At 37.2% G+C, this 19593-nt stretch overlaps 1 protein-coding gene across 1 annotated transcript; it reads left to right on the top strand.

The window, feature by feature from the left end:
• The first annotated feature begins 11145 nt into the window (after nt 1-11145).
• On the top strand, nt 11146-13664 carry LOC132629029 (pectin acetylesterase 8-like). Its single transcript, XM_060344775.1, has 6 exons — nt 11146-11150; nt 11424-11551; nt 12831-12910; nt 13016-13102; nt 13360-13484; nt 13577-13664. The coding sequence occupies exons 1-6, from the start codon at nt 11146-11148 to the stop codon at nt 13662-13664; spliced, it is 513 nt and encodes a 170-aa protein (XP_060200758.1).
• Nucleotides 13665-19593: the final 5929 nt, after the last annotated feature.

The raw sequence follows: 19593 nt of genomic DNA, 5'->3' as shown, positions 1-19593 counted from the left end.
GCCACAACACTGTCTGAATCATAATAGTACTTCAAGGAAAATCCTTTGCGAGATTGGATATTTTTCGCATTAAAAATGCGATAAAGCACGACCTATGATTCATGATATGAAAATCAAAATGAGAATAATAAAAAAATTGTCATTCTTGAACAATAACAATTCTTTTCACTTCAATTCAAGGCTAACGCAACCATTATAATATATAGTTGGTGCGGTATCAAGATATAACTTATCGTACTAGATCAGATGGTATGATTTATCGATCATGAATCACATTCTTCTAGAGTTTTTTTTGTTGTTTTAAAATTAATTCATTTGGCTTTGAGTTTTCAGATTTTGGGGCAGAATTTGTAAGTGCATTACCAAACTCATACAGCCCTTCACAAAGAGGAATGTTCGTCAACTCTTGCTTCATACATCTACAAATTTCCTACAGTACCAGCTGGACTAGTCCTTTACTCATGGTGAACAATAAGGTAATCAATAGCTCCCAATTTTTGTCAAACTTTAAATTTGTTTAAACTACGATGCGAAATTTACATTTTTTTAACAGACAGTTGCAAAGGCATTTGGTGACTGGTTCTTTGAACGAGATCTCCGCCGATAGCCGGTCAAACTACAAGATTTGCACAAATATGTCGTCCACCCCCTCAACCGGCTTAAGGCCAACGCGAAGACCCCCCAAAACGACTCTGATCAGGACAACACTGCTTAGTTGGTTTTAATTTGGCTCAACCTTAGATGCAAGACCAAAGAATCTTCTTTTTTATTTATCAATGAGCCAAAGGTGCTATGTTGCTCCCAACGCACACGCAAATATACGTGGTCACCAAGTAATATATTGAGTTTTATAGTCGGATATTGTACCTACAAAGATTTATGATCGACAGTTAAACTAGGATGCAGTAATATTGCTAATTATGCAAGTATGTGTGCAGACTGTTTAATTGTTTTGTAAACTAATGCAAAAACTAAATAACTAAATAAGTATGCTAACAGTTTGTCACAAACGTTTGTTTAAGTGGGTTTATCACATAGATATGAGTATTCCAGGGTAGTGGTTGGTTCACCAATCGTATTGAGTCATGCAAGTACCTTACCCTAGCAGTTTTATTCACGATTGCTAATTAACCGGATTATTAATCTCGTAGTATTCTCCGGAACCATTACTCGCTGATTCGAAGTAGTTCGCCGCGTATATACATAAGAAAATTGACCTGTTAAAATGCAATTCATTTACAGTATTTGATTGAATGCGGCAACTAAGTATATTCCTATCCTAACCCAACTAGAGGGATAATCAGATCACACCCTTTTTACTTCTTCTCTAATCTGATAACATCTTTCCCAAGTATATATATTAAATAGTAAATCGAACTAGACTGTTGCGCAGGCAATCAAACAATTAAGAACATAAGTAGAGAAAGAATCGTATATGAATAAACTACTAAGATGAAAATACGTGTTTAAACGTCAATACTCATGGTTACACCAAAACCCCAGAATTATAGAGTTTTACCACACATAATCGGATTACAACAATTGGTTTTCATGTTCGATCTAAGAAAAGATGAAATAATGAAGGTAAAATAGATAACTCTATGATGAAAAGCCTTACTCCTTGCTCTCTGTGAAATAAAACATCTGAACCCTTATATTCAAAATGACCTAAGGATCTTTTTATAGTGTTGGGAAATAATCCTCCAAAGCCCATTCAAAACGGGTCAAGACTTAGAAAATATTTCGTGTCGACATATCGAGCTCGCTGGGCGAAGTGTATAGGAAGACAGTGTCTCTCCTTGACCTTCACTCAGTGAGGCAAAGCAGTTTTCCTATTCTTAGTGAATTTCGCTACTTTTCCTTCGTCACGTGTTGAGCTCGCTGGGCGAAAGGTATAGAGAGATGGGGTCTCGCTTTCACCTTCGCTCAGAGAAGGGACACCATCATTTTATACTTAGAATTGTTTTCTTGATCTTGTCATGACCTAATTCGTGAATCGTGATGGCACCTACACTGTCCCCCCAGGTAGGCGAACTATTCCTAACTTGTTTTAATCATTTATAAAAATTATGCGAAATTAAACAATGATTTAGTTAACCAATTCAAATTATATTAATAACAAGTGCGAAAGTAACAACAACCCCAAAATCTGGTATGGACTAGTACAAGAGCTACTATCAAGAAGATACAAAGTCTGATAAGAAATAGAAATCTCAAAATATCAATACTTTCTCCAGAATGCAAAGTAGACAGTTAAATACAGGAAGAGTCTCCGTACTACAAAAAAAAGGTAATTTGCGGTGGTTGAAAATTGCAATTCGTGGTGGTTTTGGCCTCCGCTAATTGCTTGAGTAGACTAAAACCACCGCGTATTGCAACTTTCGACCTCCGAAAATTACTCTTTTTTTGTAGTTTCAGATTGCGGATCTAGCCAAAGCACACCCTGGAATCTCTATCAAGTAGACTCGGATCACTCTCGACGACAGGAACTAGAACTAGTAACAGGCTCTGCACTCAAAAGGAGAGGACATCAAGAGTAGCATCTGTACAAACAACACGTACTGAGTAAGAATCATAGGACGACTAAGATTAGCTCACGCATATAAGCATAAACTCTATCAAGATAAGCAGATAGGCACATAATACCCAAATCAAGGTCATAACATATCACATAACCGAATCACAACCTCAGGTGAAGCTTCTTGTCACGACCCAATCGGAGGGTCATGACGGGCACCCGGTGCTAACATACCGAGCACCTCTTATCATACTTGCGTAATCCTCTCTAGGTGAGCCACATAACTAACTCATAATTACCATGCATCAATAACACAAATTCCATCGGACTAAGGCACCATTTTATATAAACATCATTAACTATGCCCATATAAACACAAGCTGACAAGGCTATCAAAATGATATAAAAAATGTGAACCGACGACACTGAGGGATACCCAGCTATACACATCTGTGTATGAGCCTCTACGAAGAGTACACAATCATAAAGATGGGACATGACCCCGCTATGCCCATATATGTACATAAAAGAATAATACCAACTATTGCAACTCTGAATCAAATGGAGCACCTCTATCAATCACTGGTGAAACAGGCTTGAAAGCAGCGTCCACAAACAAAAGGACGTCAGTACGAACAATGTATTGAGTATGTGCGGCATGAATAGTAACATGATACAAGCATGAAGAATAACATAAGAAAGATGAATCATTTATACCTTATAATACCTCTTAGGATGTTCATTGTGATTACTTAACCTTCCTCCAAAGAAAACATTTCATACATATACATATACACATAATGGTACCATACCCGACCATGTAGGTTCGGTGTCATCCATACCTGGCCATAATAAGGCTCGGTGTTTTCCATACCCAATTACAATGGTGTGCGCACAATAGATATCATATCCGGCCATATAAGCTCGGTGTCACAAAATAGTTACATACATATATGACATACATAAGTATCCGAGAGAAACATTAAAACTCTATCGGGGTGACATAAGGTCAATAAACCCCCGATTTCTATTATGGAATCACTACCACCATCATCATCATCATTATCATCATCAAAGTGAAGAGATTTTACCAATGACATCTCAAGAATCTTGAAAGTCATAAACTTTTAGCATTTCTAGGAATAGGACATTGTGGATATCTTAAATGGCATATCTAGAATTTAAATCATCATCATAATCGTTATCATCATCATGACAAGGAACATTGTCAACTATATCATGAGAACATTGAGAATTATGAGCTTCTAGCATTTATAGGAATAGGAATATTACGGATATCATGTATAGATTCACAATAAGGAAATCATGCCTTTAGAAAGAAGGGTTATCCTTACATACCTTTACGTCTTCTTAACTATTTAAAGTTCTGTCACGACCCGACTAGGGGGCCGCGATGAGCACCCGGGCACCCCTTAGCTTACTTTATTACTTACATCTAGGTGAGCCACATAATTAGACATACATTCCTTTCGTTTATCGAACTAGTCCCATTGGACAAACACCTCTTCATATCATCATAGGCATTTATGGCACATCGATGTACGTGGGCCAACATGGCCGACAAAATTATATACAAAACATGGGCCAACAAGGCCAGACATATCTAACCACAACACGTGACTACGAGCCTCTAAGGAGAGTATGACAAAACATATGAGCGGGACAGGACCTCACTATGCCCATAATCATATACACAAAAGAATAAGTACCCAAAAGCTATGGCTCCGGAAGAAAAGAAGCTCTGCTATGCAGTCTCTGAATAAGCAGATATGGATTAAGTCTATCTCCCTGTGCACCTGCGGGCATGGCGCAGCGTCCACAAACAAAAGGACGTCAGTACGAAGAATGTACTGAGTATGTAAAGCATGATAAACATCGATATATATATAAGCATAGTAAACAACATGTGAAGTAGCATAGGAGGGGAGATAATAATATCATCGTCATAGCACTTACTTGCATTTCATAGGACTTTCCATTTCTCATACACACTTATACACATACATCGTCCTCCGTATTCCATAATAGTAACCGTACCATATTGTGTCCGTATTCGTGTACATACCCGTATTTACATTCGTTTACGAAGTCTTATCACATTCATATTCATATTATATACATAGCATTCGCATAACATACCCGACCTCATAGGATCGGTGTTTCGTATACATACTTGGCCAACTAAGGCTCAAGGTTGCTCATACCTGGCCCTACCAAGGCTTCAGGGTTATCCGTACCATCTGCAGAGGTGTGCGCGCGTTTCGTAATCATATACTTACTCTATACATATTTATATACATATATTCTACCCGGCGTTATAAGCTCGAGGTTTCATTTTAGCCCTTCATAGGTACATATAAGTATACTAGCCCGTAGGCACCTTTAACATCATTATTAATATCATCATCATTACTATCATCATCATTGTCGTTACATCTACATCATAGGCTTACTTGTCACCTGGGGTGCGTAGTACAATCGTAGTACATATAGAGGATCGGGAGCTTATGAGCTCGGAATATCAATCATTTGAAGACAACATACTCATATAGAGGATTTAAGAGTTTGGCCAAGGAACCATGCCTTATGAAAGAAGGGTTAGCCTTACATACCTTTCCGTCGCACTATTCTACACTTGCGCGTTCTCTTCCAACGGTTGCATGTGTACCTTCATTAAGGTCATAACAACAACCATTAATCATCCATATTACCCACATTATCTAGATTTCTCAATTTGCTTCTAATTCACCCATATCCATGGTCATAACACCCGACTTCGTCCATTCGTCTAAAGTGTCTAGCTCATGATCTTAACACCATTTATAACACATTCATATCACAACACAATAACAATCATAATCCAATTCAAACTATTTCTCAAAATGTCACTATTCATCATTCATGGCCCATTTTACCATATTTCCTACAATCCATGTATATCAACTCTCCAATACCTTAAACATCATACAAATATCATGAATCTTACCTTAGATGTTGTAGGAGCAAGCTTTAGTTGATAATACTCCACTTTGAGCAAAACCCTAGTTTTCCTCCATTTGGATTTCTTGACTTGGATGGTCTTTGATGGTTTCCTCACTCTTGATTCACTTGTTTTAATGTTGTTGAAACAACATTATCCTTGAAAACTTGTATAGTAAATGTAGAGAGATGTTCTAGAGAGAAGGTGTGTAGTGTGGAAATGAAATAAAACAAGTCTTGGTCCTCCTATTTAATGAATTGCAAATCTGTGTTGAAGTGAACAGTGGTCGTAAATCATGGTTTACGGCCCGTATTTCAGTTTACGGACCGTCCCTCGTGGTCGTCTTTAACCTTAACAAAATCAGAAACTTGGGCTGCTTGCATGGTGATTTATGACCATGGTTTATGGGCCGTAAATCACTTTACGGTCCGTATTCCAGGTCGTATTATACCATTTCCTCGACTGGCAGAAGGTTGAAGTCTTGCATGCCAATTTATGACTGCCAGTTTACGGACCGTATACCAATTTACGGTCCGTATTTTCACTTTACGACCACTGGGCAGATTTCAAATCTGCAACTTTTCATATTTCTTAGACTTCTCATTCTAATCGTCCACATCCATTTGCATGCATCACTGGTTCATTTACTTGCGTTCCAACGGGAAATTTTCCGAGGTGTAACACGTTCTCCCCCAAAGTCCGCAAAATCTACATTCAAGAGGATTCACACTAAGGGTAAGTCTTGAAAACATTCTTAAGTTCAAACTAGTGCAATTAACGAGCTAACGAAATTTGGGCATCATTTCCCCTATTTTGTCAACTTTCACCATATCACAAAACAACTCCAAAATAACAATAACAACATCCACAATAGCATAATAAATAATTTACATTCAATTTAATCTCAAATTTATCCCAAAATCCCTTTTCAAGTTCATCTCATAATCATTTTCTTCACTTTAACATTTTATAACTTCTCCACTTTAATTCTTCTCCTTTCCAAGGATTACAAAACCTTTACATCAACCCCATCATGCAAATACAAGGAAGAACATACCTTATAATAGAGGAACTTCACTTCCCTCAACTCCTTTCAAGACCAAGTTCATCAGAACTTTCAAGAGAAGCAAGAACCATCACCTTCCATGGATTAGCTTTTGGGGTTTTGATGTTGATCTTTTCTCTTGATGATACGGAAAGGTTTGGAGTGTTATGGAACCTTCAATAACTCTCAAGAACCCTCTAGAAATAAATGAGGGAAGTTGAAATGAAAATGGGATCTTTTGGGGTTTAAAAAGATATCCAATTCGCCCCACCGCTCCGTGTTGCGGTGAGTATGCGGCTCAGCATACTAAGTATGCAGCCGCATACTCCCTCCACAACATGGGGGTGGTGTTGGGCAGAAAGCTCACCAAAATGGGGAGTTGGTGACCAATATGCGGCCACATATTTCTCCTTTTTCCCCGGTTTTGCGAAAACGTGCTCTTTTCGATTCGTTTGACCTCCAATCCTTTTGGAACCTTCTTGGAACTTGTGTAAAACTTCATTAACAATATAAGGGGCCCTATAGCTTCCCCCTCAAGGTAAACCTAAGCAATGAATAACTCAAAAGATACGAAATCTTCCCAAAACATAACTCAAGTTCCAATTTCTTCAACAAACTTACTTCCGCCGATTCATATGACTCCAAAACCTTCAGGTACACACTTAAAGTAATCAAATACACTTCTTAACCTTATAAGGACATCATTTCCACTTTAGTCTTGCGTTAGTTCAACACTCATGAGGCAAACGACACGAAATTTCCAAGATGTATCAACCACAAATCTGACAAGTCTCAATAATCTCAAGTCTATAATCAACAATTTTATGTCTTGGAACTAGGCAGAGTCACTAGTCCACAATTCCGATCTAGTCCATAATCCGATCCATGCCATAATAAAGGTACAACAAAACATACCAAATCAGAAATAAGAAGCCATGTGATGATGCAGAATAAAATGTAATGATGTGTAATGCAATGCAATAAAATGCACTGGCCAAATACTCCAAACCTGTACACACATGCTAAATGGTAATGTTTTCCTTAAATAGTCATGACCTGAAGGGGACCCATGGTGTCCATGTACTACTCATTCAGGAACAAATCTCGGACCACGAGCTCACTACTAGGCCACATCATCACCCCCTGTCAAATGTGCCTTAATAGATGTATATGTTACATTTCAAATCTCATCAATAATGCCTCATAATTGAATCACAAGGAATAACTCAAGAACACATATCAAAGTCAGAAACAATGAAGTACAATCATAGTAACACAAGTCATAACAAGACTCACAGATAATCTGCTCAGTGATAGTCTAAGTATGTAACTATCTCAATCAGTCCGTGATTGGTATTAATGGAGATTACACATAAATATAGCAGACATTTAATGGAGAGAGATTATAACTTATAGCCTGTTTGGCCAAGCTTCTAAAATCAGCTTATTTTGGAAAGTGCTTATAGAACTTCTGACGAAAAGTAGTTTGCGTTTGGCCAATTAATTTAAAAAGCACTTTTAAACATCAATTTGTGTTTACTAAGCTTTTAAAAAGTGTTTCTAAGTGTATTTTTCTCAAAAGTGCTTTTTAAAAAAAGTGCTTTTGGGCAAAGGTTTTTTTCTTTTTAGATTCTGAAAAACTACTTCTACTACTCTCCAGAAGCACCTATTTTTCCCAAAAGCTATGTCAAACACCCCACCTTTTAAAAATAAGCACTTATTGAAAAAAAAAAAGTACTTCTGGAAAAAGTGATGGATAATTTGAGACAGAGGGAATAGTAATATAAAATATTAATAAGTAATGTGATGGATTAGGAAGAAAATCATTGGTTTTGTGAAGCCCTCTGCTATTCAGCAAAGGGGCATTGTTATTTGTTCCCTTTTGCAAAGGTCTTGATGTTTTCCATCCTGCACAATTTGAAACTAGAAAGAGGTTTTTTTTAAAATAAAATAAAATGAACATTTAACTTCACCTCTAAAATTAGGAGAAGTGTTTTTTGAGAACTCTCTAATTATGAAAATTATAAGAAAATAGTCAATGATGTGATTATTTTGATTTGCTTTTCTGTTTGATTTTTCATAGCTATATTTTTGTCATTAGAATTTTAATTTTCCGTTTGAACGTCTTACATTACATATTTTTTTGTCTTTTGTTATTGTAGAATTTTTATTTCCTTTAGATCAACTAAACATCCAAAAAGACGTACCACTGCACGAAGCGCGAGTTCCTTGACTAGTTACGTATAAGCTGAGGGGGCGAATTATGCATTATAGTGAACATTCTAGGAATTTTTTCCTTCTTGTATGTTAGTGTATAGAGAAGAATTCCATTATAATAAACCACCCCTTTTGAAAAAAAGAAAAAAATCTTCTTTTTTTTTTGTTTTTTTTTTGTTTTGCTTTTTGACTAAAGAAATAATAAATCCTTTGCCCTATTGGATTTTGGATGAAGAGATGGATTTCGTTTGAATTAGTTTGTGAAACTTAGATACAAAATATTATTGACAGAAGTTGTGTACGTGCTTAGATTACTTCTAGGGAAAAAAAATACCATATTTTAAAACACTGGTGCCGAATGTCATTTTAACTAATTAAAATGCCAGAATGCTTTGCCTTACCGAAAGACCAAGTAAAATAGCTAAGCATCCAAAAGAATCAATACTTATCTTTAACTGACACCTTAAAGCTTTAAAATCTCCGAAAATATGTCTCTAAAACAAAGCATAAATCCATCAAGCTCAAATAATCACAGTTATTCCGTATAAAATTGGATCCATACCCAGCTTTTGAACCACTTTGAAACCTTACAACTACTACAACAACAACAACCTAGTAAAATCCCATCAGGTGAATCTGAGGAGGGTAGAGTGTACGCAGACTTTACATCTAACTTGTGACATGTGCAGAGGCTGTATTCGATAGACCCCCGGCTCAAGTAGAGAAGAAAAGAGAGATGAAAAGCATCTGTAATAATAGGCAATAATAACAACCAAATAATAAGATGATAGTGTGAAATAAACAATCAGATAGTACTAGGGATCTGATAATAAGCAGACAAAACAAAGATAGTATCACTCCTAGTATGGGAAAGTAAATCGTGTGCAACCTACTAACCTTCTACCCTCATACTCGATCTCAACACCCTCTTATCAAGGGTCATGTCCTCAGCAAGCTGAAGTTGCGCCATATCCTGCCTAATCACCTCTCCCCAAGACTTTTTATGCCTACCTTTCCCTCTTCTCAGCCCAACCATGGCCAACTAGCTCTCGCACCTCAAGCATCTGCATATCTCCTCCGCACGTGTCCGAGCTATCTCAACCTCCCTTCCCACATTTTGTCCCGCATGGGGCTATTCCTACCTTGCCCCGAATCACTTTATTTCTAATCTTATATCTCCTGGTATGCCCACACATCCACCTCAACATCCTCATTTCTGCTACCTTCATCTTCTGAACTTGAACTTTCTTAACAGGCCAACACTCCACCCCATATAACATAATCGGTCTAACCACCACTCTTTAAAACATACCCTTCAGCCTTGCTAGTACCTTCTTATCACACAAAACGCCGAAAGTGAGCCTCTATTTCAACCGCCCCACTCCAATACGATGTGTCACTTTTAAACCTAGTGAGCCCTAAAATCTACATACAACTTGATGATGGTTTTTTTTTGTTTTGTTGGAAATGTAAGTCATATATGATGATAGTGAACTTTACAAGATCAGAATCAGGCCCGTCTCATTATAATGGTTAATTGATTTAATGAAATCAAAATATATCAACTACTTTAATTAAATATGATTAGTGTGCAAAACACGCATCGTATATTTATTTGTTTGATATAAACCGCGAGGTTGGAGTAAGTTTTTACCATTCAATATGGCTCACATATTACATATTGCCCATATAATTAAGCACCTTTAAGCTTTAGATATGCCTTGCATACTTTTTTTTTTCAAACCCTATATGCCTTGCATACTGTGCAATAGACACCTGTAATTTTTTATCTTCTTTCTTTTCAATCATTTCCCAAGGAGTAAGTAGTTTATAGTTTTGCATTTTTTTTGCGGAGATTGAAAATCATAAATATAGCCATAATTTTGTTATGGATTTCATGAAGTCAGGATTTTGAGCATTTGTATTATTACTTTTAATTTTTCAAAGAAAAGAGAATATCGTACACATAAATACTAACAAAGAAAAAAATTTGTTTTCCTCGTTGTTGCAAATTCAAGAACTTTAGGCATTGGTGAATAATTTTCAGTGCATTCAGACAATTTTATTTTATTCTACTTTTTTTAAGGAGTATTTATTGTTATATATATAATTTAAATATTTAATTTGGCTTTCCATAAAGAGTTTTGCTCCATACATATATTTAGAAAATGGTGTTTTATACGCGTATGAATGATATGAAGAGTGAATATTATAAACGACCGTAATACCGCATTTCTTGGCATTGCCTCTGCATTTTAAATATATTTGCTCGGAGAATACCTGTTCAAACGACAATTACAATACAATTAGGATTGGCATACTCCATTGCAAGTCTTTTCTTCGCAGACACAAGCGGTCTCCACAATGAGGTATCTCAGCTTATAAAATGACAACCTTTATATACACAAGATTTTTCCAGTGAGAGATATTTAATTTATATTAATGCTTTGGTTGAAATAGTACTCTTTCTGCTCTATTTATTTATATATGTAACCTATTTGATATAATGCGGACTTTAAAAAAATGAAAGCTTTTGAAATTTGCCATTATCAACATGCATTATATTTGTGTGACTGTAAAACTTTAGCGTTAATAGAGTAAGAGATTAAGTTGAATTATTTGCTTTTTTTTTCCTTTGGCAGAAGTGTATCATCAAGATGGCATCAGTGGTTATTCCTTGTGATTTGTTCATTGATACAAGTAAAAGCTGAGGTTTTGCAACCAACAGTTGAGAAAACGCTTGTTAAAGACGCCGTCTCAAAAGGAGCTGGTCAAATCCTTAATTAACTCTTGATAGATCAAAGTGATTCGAGAAATTTTATTTGAGTAATTTTACTAACTTGTTTTGTGGTGACAAACCATTTACAGTTTGTTTAGACGGAAGTCCAGCAGCATATCATTATGACAAAGGGTTTGGAGATGGAGTCAATAATTGGGTAGTTTTTCTTGAGGTGAGCCATATTTATCCACAACTTTATTTTCGTGCATCTCCGATAAAAAAAATCTTCGAGGCTTGAATATGAGCTAATTATCTCTTGGAGTTTTTTCCCGGAATAAAACATTTTTCCGTCTATAATCATTCACAAAATCGTCCCTTAAGAAATTACAATGCAACAATTATGTACGTTGTATAATTTTGGGTATCTAACTTACATGTTGCATACCAGCTGAAAGGTTTATATATAGCGTCAACTGAGTGTAGTATTTTCTAAAATGGGCATTTCATGTAACTTATTTTATTGTCTTGCGTAAATGTCTCTTATCTTTTGCTACTTTCATATGATGTTATTTTCTCATCAATTAACATAAATAGGGGTATCAAACGGGCATGTTAGGTTAAAGTTGAAAAGATAAAAATAACTTGAGTCAACAAACATGTTTAATGGATCAAGATGTACGAGTCAATTTAAGCTAGATTTTGGGTTTTAGCAAACCGATTTTTTATTTATTTGTTTGTTGATTTAATTATTTTCATCAAACATGATTAACAAATTTTTTCTTTACTATGGCTATATCCAACATGCAAACTAAAGAAAAAAGAAACTTATTTTTCTATGTTTTAATTAAAAAAAAAAATTATAGGTCAACTTCACTATATACCTAAGTCGAAATTTTTTAACGTGTTAATTTGAATTGTGCCGAATTAAACTGTCATGGGTATATGTCCCGCCAACCTATTTAAAATTGGGCTGGTTATATTTTATGGACTAAATTTAACATCCATATTTGCAACAACAACATCAATTCGCTTCCAAATTTCAAACCAGTGCTTAGTTTATATCATGGTTAATAAAATATAGACTAGTGCTAATTAATAGCTTTGCACGTGATTAATTAGGGGGGGAGGATGGTGTGGAAGTGTAGAAGATTGTGGACTCCGTTTTGGCAACTTCATGGGTTCATCCAACCATATGAATAACACCCGTGTTTTTAGCGGCTTGCTAGATTACAACAAGACCAATAATCCAGGTACATATGAACATATTTTTTATATATACTTCTTATTAATTGGATAATAACGATCTTGACTAATGGTTATTTTTTTCCAGACTTCTACAATTGGCACAGAATTATGATCAAATATTGCGATGGATCTTCATTCACAGGAGACGTTCAATCAGTCGATAAAGTACGTCACCACATTTGTGTTATCAATTGTAGACTTTAATTATGTCCTATATATTTATAAGTTATAGAAGTGGAATTATGGTAATATGTCAAACTTCTTTTTCAGGCTACCAATCAACATTATAGAGGTGCAAGGATTTTTCAAACAATTATGGAGGAGCTACTAGCAAAAGGAATGAAGAATGCAAAAAATGTATGGTCAATTAGTGCAAATTAAACTCTCATTTTAATAAACAAAACTACAATAAGTTAAGAAAGGAGTTTAAGCGTTGTGAATTGATAGTTTGTAATATTATTATACCATCAGATTAAGTTACCTGTAACAGCACGTAGTGTTTTAAAACAAGAATGATATATAACTTGAAAAATAAAATAAATAATATAGATTAAATTGTGATGATAGTGCAAAGAATATTACTGACGGTTATCAATGGATTTTTGTGATGGCAGGCTATTCTTTCAGGCAATTCAGCTGGTGGATTGGCTGCTATGATTCATTGTGATCGTTTTCGATCTCTGTTACCTAGCACGCCTAGAGTGAAATGCCTCTCAGATGGTGGCTATTTTTTACTTGAGTAAGATTCAAATAACTCAGAAACTAAAAAGCATTGAACCATAATTGTATTTTGTCAATAACAACATAATAATTACAGTTTCTTTCTTTTAGCAATGATGGCAAGAGAGGGAAAGTATTGGAATCAACCTTTGCTGCAGTGGTTAACTTGCATGTACTCTTCCTCAATCTTTCTCTTTAGAACAGACAAATAACGTACTCCCTATGTCTCAATTTATGTGGCATACTTTCTCTTTTAGTCTGTCACAAAAATAATGTCATCTCTCGAATTTATAAATAATTTGACAAAAAATCTCTTTTGACCCTTAATGAGATGATTTAGAGCCACACAAGTATCTAACTCTTGTTTTGGACCAAAATTTTTAAAAATCTTATCTTCTTTTTTAAACTCTATGCCTAGTCAAATGACGCTACATAAATTGGGATGTAGGGAGTGTTATTTTTGTCCTTTTTATTTTATTTTTTATAACAGTGGTGTTTGGGCGTACTTTGGCACACATCTTAATCCATTTCACCAAGTATCTGCTATCTCTTATCAGAAAAAATATCGAATAACTCTATCCATGAAAACATATTTTTGGAAATTGCGTAGTTAACCGAGAAGGCTCAGATAGCCTGAAACTACGTTGCCACCGTAGGATAAGGGTTGTCAGCAAGGAGGCAACACATTCATTATGCAGTTTGGATCCTTACATGCTTATTATCACTTAAGTCTCATATCCCTGGTAAGGTGTGAGTGTTCTCCTGGTAGGACGCAAGTACCAGATCATGTTGTCGGTTATACTATAGCGTTCCCCACATTACAAGTAGTTTTACATACATGTATTTTCCATTGATTTACTGTTTTCAGACTTTACTCACGTTTCATGCTCATGTTCAAGTTACATTCAGTTTCGGTTCATGTCCTGTACCTATGTTGTGCCATGTTCTTCGTTTCAACAGGTTTTACATACTAGTACTATTCACTATGTACTAACGTCCCTTTTGTCTGGGGCCTGCACTTCACGGTGCAGATACTAGTTTTCAGGAACATACACCTGCGCAGTAGGATCACCTCAGTTATCAGCTTATTAGTATTCAGTTTATGGTAGTCCAGGGCCATGTCCTGGTAGTTAGTATTTAGACATGTTTTAGAGGTTTCACAGACATATATTAGTTCACAGAGTCAGCTATGCTTTCATGTTTGCAGACTATTATGTTATGATATTTCATGTTATAAGAAAATTCTAAGACTTTATTCCGCAAATTACATTTCATGATTCATTTAAATTGCATCATATAAATTGTATTGTTTTGATGCCCATGTTGACAAGCAAGCCATAAGGTTCGCTCGGACACATGCAAGCAAGGATCGAGTGTCGTGTTACGCCTAGGCCATGGTTCGGGGCGTGACAAAGCTTGGTATCAGAGCCTAGGTTCAAGTGTCTTTAGGGAGTCTATGAAAACGTGTCCGGTGGGGTCACTTTTATATGTGTGAGGGCACCATACATATAAACAGTTGACCACCAAGACATTCAGGATTGTCTCACTTCTTACATATTCTAGATCGTGCAGTTAGCGCAGTGCTTTTAGGATGTCTTTCTAATTCGTGCGTGTACGTATTTTCAAAAAATGCCTGCGAAAAGGAAATACACCAGAAAGGCTACAGCTACCAGCCAAGGGGTTACTACAGAAGCAACTCGCGAAGAGACTATTTCGACTCAGATAGCAGCCCCAACCGATCCTACAGTAACACCTCCAATTGATTCGGATGGGGGATGTTAGGAATGCTATCAATATGCTCACACAACTGGTAGCAGCTCAGGCCCAATGTCAGAGTCTGGGTCAAGCTCAAGAGGTAATGGAGAGTCTTCTAAGACTAAGGACTTTCTCAGGATGAATCCCCCAGTCTTTACGGGGACAAAGAAAGATAAGGACCCTCAGGACTACATCGATGCTCTTCAGAAAATCTTCAGGATTATGACAGTTATGACAATCGAAACAGCTACTTTTGGAGCTCATCAGCTGCAGAGCATTGCTAACACCTGGTATGAATCTTGAGAATTTCCCCGAGGTGAGGATGCACCTGATGCTACATGGGATGAATTCACAAGTGCATTCCTGGACCACTTCATGCCAACAGAAGTCAGAGAAGCTAAGGCTGAGTAATTCCTGAAGCTTAAACAGAATGGTAGGTCAGTTCAGGACTACTATTTAGTCTGGCTAAGCATGCTCCAAATATGGTATCGGACATGATGGCACGAGTGAGGAGGTTTGTTAGGGGTCTTAATCCCTATTTGTACGATGGGGCCAATATTGCGACACAGAATGGGGGGATGACTATCTCCAAGATGGTTGCTTTCGTAGAAGGGTATGAGACAAGGATGAAGGAGGATGAAGCCTTACAAAAAGATAAAGACAAAGAGTTCAACAAGAGGGCCAAGTCTACCAGACAGTTCAGAGGTAATGAAAATAGAAAGTTCTTTAAGAACAGGTCAGCCGGACTTACTCCGTCCACGATAAGTGCTCCAGTTTCCAAGTTCAGGAAAGATAACCGTCAACAGAATTTCAGGTGGTCAGGATCCCAGTCTCAGGCCAGTGTGACTCAGAGTAACTTCACCAATCCGTTTTGTGCTAAGTGTGGGAAGAGGCATCCTGGGGAGTGCCACCCTGGATCGAATATTTGCTATGGGTGTGGCCAGCTGGGCCATGTTCAGTGAAATTACCCTTCAATCAGACAAGGCACAGAAGGTAATCAAACTCAGTCAGTAAGTTCATCAGCTCCTCATAATAACCAAACTCGAGCAGGACATGTACCAGCTGGATCCGGCAACACGAGCATGGCCCAAACCATTTGTATGCTTTGACCGAGCTCCAGGATACCGATTCCCGTACTGATGTTGTTACAGGGATACTCACCATTTTCAGTTTCGATGTTTATGCTCTCATGGACACTGGATCCACCTTATCCTATGTCACCCCTTATGTTGCTAGGAAATTTGGTATCGAACCTGAAAAGCTAAAAGAACCTTTTGAAGTGTCAACTCCAGTTGGTGAGTCAGTCATAGCTCGATGTGTCTATAAGGGTTGTCCAGTCAGAGTCTATCACCATGTTGTTCCAGCTGACCTATGTGAGTTAGAAATAGTAGATTTTGATGTAATCATGGGCATGGACTGGTTATATTCATGTTATGCGTCAGTTAATTGTAGAACCAACACTGTAAATTTCAAGTTTCCTGATGAGCCAGTCTTAGAGTGGAAGGGTGATTCAGTGAGTCCTAAGGGTAGGTTTATTTCTTACCTCAAGGCAAGAAAAATGGTGTCTAAGGGTTATATCTATCATCTCGTTCAGGTTAGGGATTCAACTTCCCAGACCCCAACTCTTCAATCAGTCTCTGTTGTTAATGCGTTTCTAGAAGTCTTTCCCGAGGAACTTCCCGGAATCCCTCCTGATAGGGAAATTGATTTCGCAATTGACCTACTCCCAGGTACAAAACCTATATTTATTCCACCTTATAGGATGGCTCCAGCAGAATTACGCGAGCTTAAGGCTCCATGGGGTGCCCCAGTCCTTTTCGTTCGCAAGAAAGATGGTTCTTTGCGTATGTACATTGACTATCGTCAGCACAATAAAGTCATGGTCAAGAAAAAATACCCTCTTCCACGAATAGACGACTTATTTGATCAACTTCAGGGTGCCCAATGTTACTCCAAGATAGATCTCCGATCAGGTTACCATCAGCTTAAGGTTAGGTGACAAGATATTCCTAAGACAGCCTTCAGAACCAAATATGGTCATTTCGAGTTCTCTGTCATGTCCTTCGGTTTGACTAATGCCCCAACGGCATTTATGGACCTCATAAACAGAGTCTTTAAGCCATACCTCGACCTATTTGTCATTGTCTTCATATATGATATCCTTATTTACTCTGGTAGTGAGGCCGAGCACGTAGAACACCTTCGTATAGTTCTTCAGATTCTTAAGGACCGCAAGTTGTATGCAAAATTCTCTAAGTGTGAATTTTGGCTCAAGTTAGTGGCCTTCTTAGGTCATGTGATTTCTGGTGAGGGTGTTCAGGTTGACTCTCAGAAGATTGAGGCCGTTAAGAATTGGCCCAGACCCGCATCAGTTTCAAATATTCGCAGTTTCTTGAGTCTATCAGGTTTTTACCGACGTTTCGTAGAGGGGTTTTCGTCTATTTCAGCACCATTGACCAAGCTGATGAAGAAGGACATTAAATTTCAGTGGTCAGATGCCTGTGAGCACAGTTTCGAGGAATTAAAAACGAGACTGACTTCTGCGCCAGTTTTGACTCTACCAGAAGGAACCGAAGGTTTCGTGGTTTATTGTGATGCTTCGGGAGTTGTTCTCGGATGCGTCTTAATGCAGCATGGTAAGGTTGTAGCTTATGCATCTCGTCAGCTCAAGGTTCACGAAAAGAATTATCCGACTCATGACCTAGAGTTGGCAGCTGTAGTTTTTGCACTCAAGATATGGCAGCACTACTTGTATGGAGTACATGTTGATATTTTCACATAATAAAACGCCCCGCCCTCATGCCCGCCTTTTAAAACACTGGTGCTGAATGTCATTTTAATTAATTAAAATTCCAAAAAGCTTTGCCTTACTGAAAGTCCAACTAAAATAGCTAAGCATCCAAAAGAATCAATACTTAGCTTTAACTGAGACCTTAAAGCTTTAAAATCTCCGAAAATATGCCTCTAAAACACAGCATAATTCCATCAAACTCAAATAATCACAGTTGTTCTGTATAAAATTTGATCCATACCCAGCTTTTGAACCACTTTGAAACCTTACAACTACAACAACAACAACAACCTAGTAAAATCCCATCAGGCGGGTCTGAGGAGGGTAGAGTGTATACAGACTTTACCTCTAACTTGTGACATGTAGAGAGGCTGTAATCGACAGACCCCCGGCTCAAGTAGAGAAGAAAAGACAGATGAAAAGCATCAGTAATAATAATCAGTAATTATAGGCAATAATAACAACCAAATAATAAGATGACAGAGTGAAATAAACAATCAGATAGTACTAGGGATCTAATAATAAGCAGACAAAACAAAGATAGTACCACTCCTAGTATGGCAAAGTAAATCGTGTGCAACCTACTAACCTTCTACCCTCATACTCGATCTCCACGCCCTCTTATCAAAGGTCATGCCCTCGGCAAGTTGAAGTTGCGCGATATCCTTCCTAATCACCTCTCCCCAAGACTTGTTAGGCCTACTTTTCCCTCTTCTTAGCCCAACCATGCCAACTAGCTCTCGCACCTCAAGCATCCGCAGATCTCCTCCGCACGTGTCCAAGCTATCTCAACCTCCCTTCCCACATTTTGTCCCGCATGGGCTACTCCTACCTCGCCCCGAATCACTTCATTTTTAATCTTATATCTCCTGGTATGCCCACACATCCACCTCAACATCCTCATTATTCTACTACCTTCATCTTCTGAACTTGAGCTTTCTTAACATGCCAACACTCCACCCCATACAACATAATCGGTCTAACCACCACTCTATAAAACTTGCCCTTCAGCCTTGCTAGTACCTTCTTATCACACAAAACGCCGGAAGTGAGCCTCTATTTCAACCGCCCCACTCCAATGCGATGTGTCACTTTTAAACCTAGTGAGCCCTAAAAGATACATACAACTTGATGATGGTTTTTTTTTCTTTTTGAAATTTAAATCATATATGATGACAGTGAACTTTAAAAGATCAGAGTCGGGTCCGTCTCATTATAATGGTTAATTGATTTAATGAAATCAAAATATATTAACTATTTTAATTAAATAAGATTAGTGTGCAAAACATGCATCGTATATTTATTTATTTGATATAAACCGCGAGGATGGAGTAAGTTTTTACCATTCAATATGGCTCACATATTACATATTGCCCATATAATTAAGCACCTTTTAGCTTTAGATATGCCTTGCATACTTTTTTTTAAAAAAAACCCCATATGCCTTGCATACTGTGCAATAGACACCTGTAATTTTTTATCTTCTTTCTTTTCAATCATTTCCCAGGGAGAAATTAGTTTATAATTTTGCATTTTTTTGGGGAGATTGAAAATTTCAAATATAGCCATAATTTTGTTATGG

The sequence above is a fragment of the Lycium barbarum genome, chromosome 2 (assembly GCF_019175385.1).
Source record: "Lycium barbarum isolate Lr01 chromosome 2, ASM1917538v2, whole genome shotgun sequence".
Taxonomy (NCBI): domain Eukaryota; kingdom Viridiplantae; phylum Streptophyta; class Magnoliopsida; order Solanales; family Solanaceae; genus Lycium; species Lycium barbarum.
The sequence above is the reverse complement of the archived record's forward strand: the minus strand, read 5'-3'. Positions and strand labels throughout refer to the sequence as shown.

Coding starts and splice junctions, on each gene's coding strand:
- LOC132629029 (XM_060344775.1), top strand. Junction 13,103..13,359: donor GAATGAAGAATGCAAAAAAT/GTATGGTCAATT, acceptor TTGTGATGGCAG/GCTATTCTTTCAGGCAATTC. Junction 13,485..13,576: donor GGTGGCTATTTTTTACTTGA/GTAAGATTCAAA, acceptor TCTTTCTTTTAG/CAATGATGGCAAGAGAGGGA.